The 5,174-nt window shown below is 36.2% G+C and overlaps 1 protein-coding gene across 2 annotated transcripts; it reads right to left on the minus strand.

The window, feature by feature from the left end:
- Positions 1–216: 216 nt before the first annotated feature.
- LOC107773979 (uncharacterized) lies at positions 217–5,174 on the minus strand. Of its 2 annotated transcripts, none has more exons than XM_016593448.2 (7): positions 4,944–5,171; positions 2,656–2,698; positions 2,479–2,571; positions 2,328–2,390; positions 1,993–2,088; positions 1,824–1,901; positions 217–487 (listed from the first exon to the last, which is right to left on the minus strand). In XM_016593448.2, exons 1-7 carry the CDS (start codon positions 5,072–5,074, stop codon positions 401–403), a joined length of 591 nt encoding a protein of 196 aa, XP_016448934.1. In that variant the 5' UTR covers positions 5,075–5,171; the 3' UTR covers positions 217–400. The 2 variants fall into 2 exon arrangements, with proteins under 2 accessions (XP_016448934.1, XP_016449002.2); XM_016593516.2 differs by lacking the exon at positions 217–487 and adding an exon at positions 1,399–1,599 and having other exon boundaries at positions 4,944–5,174.

The raw sequence follows: 5,174 nt of genomic DNA on the forward strand, positions 1-5,174 counted from the left end.
TCTATCTCTTGTTTTTAATTGTCTACCAAATGCGATTAGTTCTTTGTTAGCTAATTGTTGTTAGAATTCAACTTCAAGAATAGACTTCTTGAATTCAAAAAATTCTTTTTTGAATTCAATCTATCTTTAATTTTTCGTCTTTTTTGGTTTCTTTATTTTCTTTTAGCTTCCGCACGTTTCTTGATTTTCTTTAGTAATTCTTGGACCCTCTATCGTGTTGTTGTCAATTTGCTTCATCATATCAAATGTACAGGTTTCTATTTACATGATTGGCCAGTCTTGAGCCAACAATGATGGTAAGCAACTACACTATATATTACAACTGTATATTACTCTTATTTACAGGAAATACGGTTATACTGGAAACACATTGACTTCTGGTGCTACCGCAGATACCACTTCAGTAAGCCACACCACCCGAGAAAGCATCTCCGTTGGGAAGCAAAGATTCTGTCAGCCAGTAGCCATCCCAAGAACCACCAACACGCTGTAAATCACAAGTTATATGTCTATTTTCTTCTTCGAACAAAATGAAAATGAAAAAAAAAAATAAAAAAACCCGTGGAAACGAGAACTAAAAAGAAAATATTAAGTGTATATAACATGCCCCCCAAGGCTGTGGTCTATTGGTACAAAATAATAGAGATGCAATGCAAGGTTGATCCTATGTTTCTGCCTTAATTGTTGACACAAGATACATAATTGAGGTAATAATGGTAAGTGAAGGCAGGCCAATGCATTTTGGACGTTACAAGTTGCAAGCTGGAGGAAGATGTAGAATTCAGGAGGCAGGGATTTGAGCAAAGAATTTTCTTGCCTAAACAAGAAAGATCAATCTCTAGTTTCACCTCTCTGAATATATAAGGAGGAAAATAAAACTTCATTTTCATTCACAAAGGATCTGACGAATTGCTCAAAAGCTACACAGAAAACAAATTATGAAATCAGTGGACTAAATATTTGGAAATGCCAACGAGGCGATAAAGCTATACAAAAATACAAGCAAAAGAGTTTGCAAGACTTGCTCCATTACTCCCTGGTTTGTGTAGGTTATGCATGGTGTTTCCATAGCATTTAATGGTAGATAATTACAAACACAGTTAGATGCAACATTTAGGGGTCGTTTGGTTGGAAAATAAGTTATTCCAGGATTAATTATCCCGGAATTAGTTATCCCGAGATTGTTATCCCACCCTCCCATAGGGATAAAAGTAACACTACAATCCCGGGATTCTATCACGATTTATCCCAACCAAACATAGGATAAATTCATCCCAAATTTAATTCCAGATTAATTATCCCTTATTCCTTGTATCAAACGAGCCCTTAGTCTATGCATGTGGACTAGGGCATGGGTACATATTCACGTTCAGTTTTAAACAATCCAATATGAAGTGCCTATGTACATCAGTACATGTCACACTCATTTTACATGCCTATGTCAAGGCAAAGGAGGAAACAGGATAATGTAGCCTTCAACGTAAATAAATTAAATTCAATAACTACGTTCTCCACAAGCAAAACAGCTTTCTCTTGTTAACGAACTTCTATTGCAGCATTGCAGTCTCTTTTTATTTTGTTTGGTCCAATATACATCACCTAGATAGCAGCATATGTTTCTACTATCTTGGAAGCATTGAAATTAACTGTAGACATAAATGGAGAATTATAAACTATATAACCACACTCTATATTAGTCTCCCAGTACTCCAGCTTCCACCATATGCTTATGTTAGCGGAAACGTAAAAGAAAGAACACAAGAGTTAAAAAAATATTGATTCAAGTAAGCTCTTAATGAGGACGTGAGGAAGAAAGAACAAACCTGAACCATGGTGAATTGGAAGATTTCTTCTTCCTCGGGTCGAGTACCTCGGACCCAGATACGCTGCTTATACAAATTCTACACGAACATAGTGGAAATTAGACAACTCTTAAGCTTATCATTGCTCTGTCTAAAACATTTGGTAACAACCATGTAAAATCTGACATACCTCATTTACATGCAAACTGCTCAAAATCTCCCTCTCCTGATGGCCAAGCAACACCCGATAAGTCGAATGATGAAAAATTCGCCTGAATCGTTCAAACTGTATGGCAGTAGAGTAAAGGTTTAATAATCATAGAATAACAACTGCAAGCTTTTTCTAGTTGTTGCCTCTGGTGCAGGAATTATGCTCAAGTACCCTGACCTAAAGAGAACAAGGATCGACAGGCAGCTTACTCTTTGAGCATTCATAACGATTAAGGAAAGAACCAAAAAAATTGAAGTCCAAATGAAAATAAAATAAAGAAATGATCCAAAAAGGTTACAGTAATGATTACTGACCTGACCCAAGTCAAAAAAGCGCCCGAAGTAGGTAGACCTTTGAAAGGGATCAAATCCAGCAAACTATCACAAGAAGTTAAGGATTAAACTGCCAGCTTCAACTTTAAGCGAAGCCATCCAACAGTAAGAGAAAAGGAGTTTTAGATATTACTCTGTACATGACTTCAACTCCATAATCTTGATGAGGCTGGTCATTGTATTTCAATGCATCAAGCTGGTGGCGAACTGCTTCATCTGCACTGAACTATTGCAAAACCATAAAGTAAATTGATGCATAAGCAAGCAAGCAGAAACTCTTATGATATGCCTTCAAGTGCTAGAAACTTACACTTAATCTTGGACCAAATGGCTTTTTCCTACGGGACTCAAGCCTGCAACAGATAATGCATAATTGGAAAGAGTTTAATTAACTTCCCCAATTATGGATTGTTGAAGACATAATTTAAGCAATTACAGGTGAAATCTTGCTAACAGTTTAAGCTTTCAGATGAAGTGGTCAAATAGTTCAACATGGTATGAGAGCATGCAAAGATCTTGGCTTCAAGTCTCACGGTTAATCAAAATTAGTTTTTGCACGCTTGGCACAATCACTGGGAATATACGCGAACTTAGCAAAACAAAACATGATGGAAGAAAATGATCCATATGGGCGATACCGACTTTGGAATTAAGGCTTAACCTGTCGGGTTATGTTGGCAATATAAGATTAAGTCATAGATATTTTAAAAGAATATTTTAACTAGTTAGTCATTGGACGAATGACGTGCTTAGAGATGTTTTATGAATAAGTGTCCTATTTTAATTTAACCGTGAACTTGGCATGGTAAGTGACAAGTATCTTATCACTTGATTTGCAACATGACAAGTCTCATGGCTAGACACAACTACATACTCCTAACTATATTCCATTATCACCTCTCATTACTACAAACCAATAATTAGTCTAATCATCACTTGTCATGTCGCAAGTCAATTGACAAGATACTTGTCACTTACCATGACAAATGTCATGGTTAAATGAAGATGAGTAGGTACTTGTCCATAAAACATCTCTAAGCATGCTATTTGTCCAATGAGTGGCTACTTGTTAAGATATTCTTTTGAAATATCTATAAGTTAAACTTATATTGTAAAAATTCCCCACATATTTCAAAAGATTTTAGGAATCAAAGGATAAGACTTGCTGGATTTGTATGGTCCAAATGCAATTGTTTGATATCTTTTGGACTATGAACCAAAGTTAGACCGATTAAATTTGATTTACAAAATTATTCGTGAAATATAATATATCATGAACCAACAATTCTTATTGTAAGTCAGAGATTTATCAATCATATTGTGACCCTTCAATTTTGTTGTTCAACACGGTTGTGTGCGAATATACCAGGCACATATGCATGTGCCTGAATATTCATGAGAGCTCTAGAGACTTGTGAGCCAAAATCTTATAAGACCTCTCCCACTCCACTATCATGTAAGTGAATTTGTCAAGTGTATACTGCTAAAAGTACATCATCCTTAAGGAATATAAATCATTAAGCGTTATAACTCATCATCTCAATTAGTAGCAGTCAAGCACTCACTCTCTTTTAGTGCTTCAGTGTCAATATCAACTTATTATTACCCATATGAACCTATTTCATGGGATCTCCAATCACATAGGTTGGGTTACCATCTCTATTGACAACATGTCGGCCTTAACCCCTGAAGAATTAATTTTCTTCCCATAGGTCTGGTTAAGGATCGACCTAATTTACTTCTGACCGCACATAGTCAATGGAAATTATTCCATCTCTTAGTAGCTGCCTAACAATGTCATGTTTCAATTTCATATGTCTACTTTTTGCAGTTACAGGATTTATTCGTGGCGATAACAATTGATGCTTGACAATCACAATCTATAGAAATAGGAGGCAACAAATCCTTGGTTAAAGGGATTATATTACTGTGCAATGTTAGACCAAGGACCCAAACTCCCAAAGCATGTCATCAACAATAGGTTAGAGACTAGAGTTAAAGAGCGTCTAATTCTACAGAACTCTCAGTTTGTTTTGAAGGATATAGTATTGAATAGTGAGGATTGGAGTTAAATTGGCCCAAACGGAGCGGAATGGACATAGAGAACTCATATAACCGACCCTAACTATTTTGAGATTGGGAATTAGTACTTATTTTTTGTTGTTGATGATAAGCTAGGGTGACGGTGGAAGCATTATGCATAAAACTGAACTGTCTAATGAATACAAGATTTTGAAAGCAGCCCAAGACATTATTATTTCACTTGATGTTCAGGTAGCTGACCTCAACTTTGTGGTAACTCAACAATACCTAAGATCAACCAAGGGAACTGGCAACTTTAGAACAATTTGCTTTTTTATTACACACGAACACCACTAAAATTATACAAAATCAAATAAATACTAGAATTATCAATTCAATAATCAAAATCCCGAGTTCAATTCCTGGTAAAGAACCAAAATGTTGAATAGAAGTTGCAATATCCACCAACCCAATTGCAAAACAAATAAGTAAACTTAATAAGTACCATTTTCAGAGGAAGAATTCAACTAATACAAAGTATTCAAGAGCAAACAATAGAGAGATTAAGATGGTCACCAATCAGCAGAGAGAAAGTCAGGGACATCGGCAGAAGCAGAGATACGAGGCGCTAAAGGCTTAGATGATCCGAAAGGTTTGGCGACCATAGACAGAGGCTGGGCAGATGAAACAGAGGAGCTAAACGACATCGTATGCTTCTCTTCTCCACACAAAGCTCAGTAGCGGATGATCGACTGTAGGAAGAGCTTCAGTTGGTGTGCTATTTTTGGAGATTAGCCAACATTGCGT

This window comes from Nicotiana tabacum, chromosome 23 (assembly GCF_000715075.1).
Source record: "Nicotiana tabacum cultivar K326 chromosome 23, ASM71507v2, whole genome shotgun sequence".
NCBI lineage: Eukaryota > Viridiplantae > Streptophyta > Magnoliopsida > Solanales > Solanaceae > Nicotiana > Nicotiana tabacum.

Bases quoted from the DNA above. Each gene is read 5' to 3' on its own strand.
- LOC107773979 (XM_016593448.2), bottom strand. From the start codon at position 5,074: ATGTCGTTTAGCTCCTCTGTTTCATCTGCCCAGCCTCTGTCTATGGTC. The intron at 2,699-4,943 runs GTGACCATCTTA...TATCTGTTGCAG, and splicing joins GACTTTCTCTCTGCTGATTG to GCTTGAGTCCCGTAGGAAAA. The intron at 1,902-1,992 runs GTATGTCAGATT...ATGTTCGTGTAG, and splicing joins GCAGTTTGCATGTAAATGAG to AATTTGTATAAGCAGCGTAT.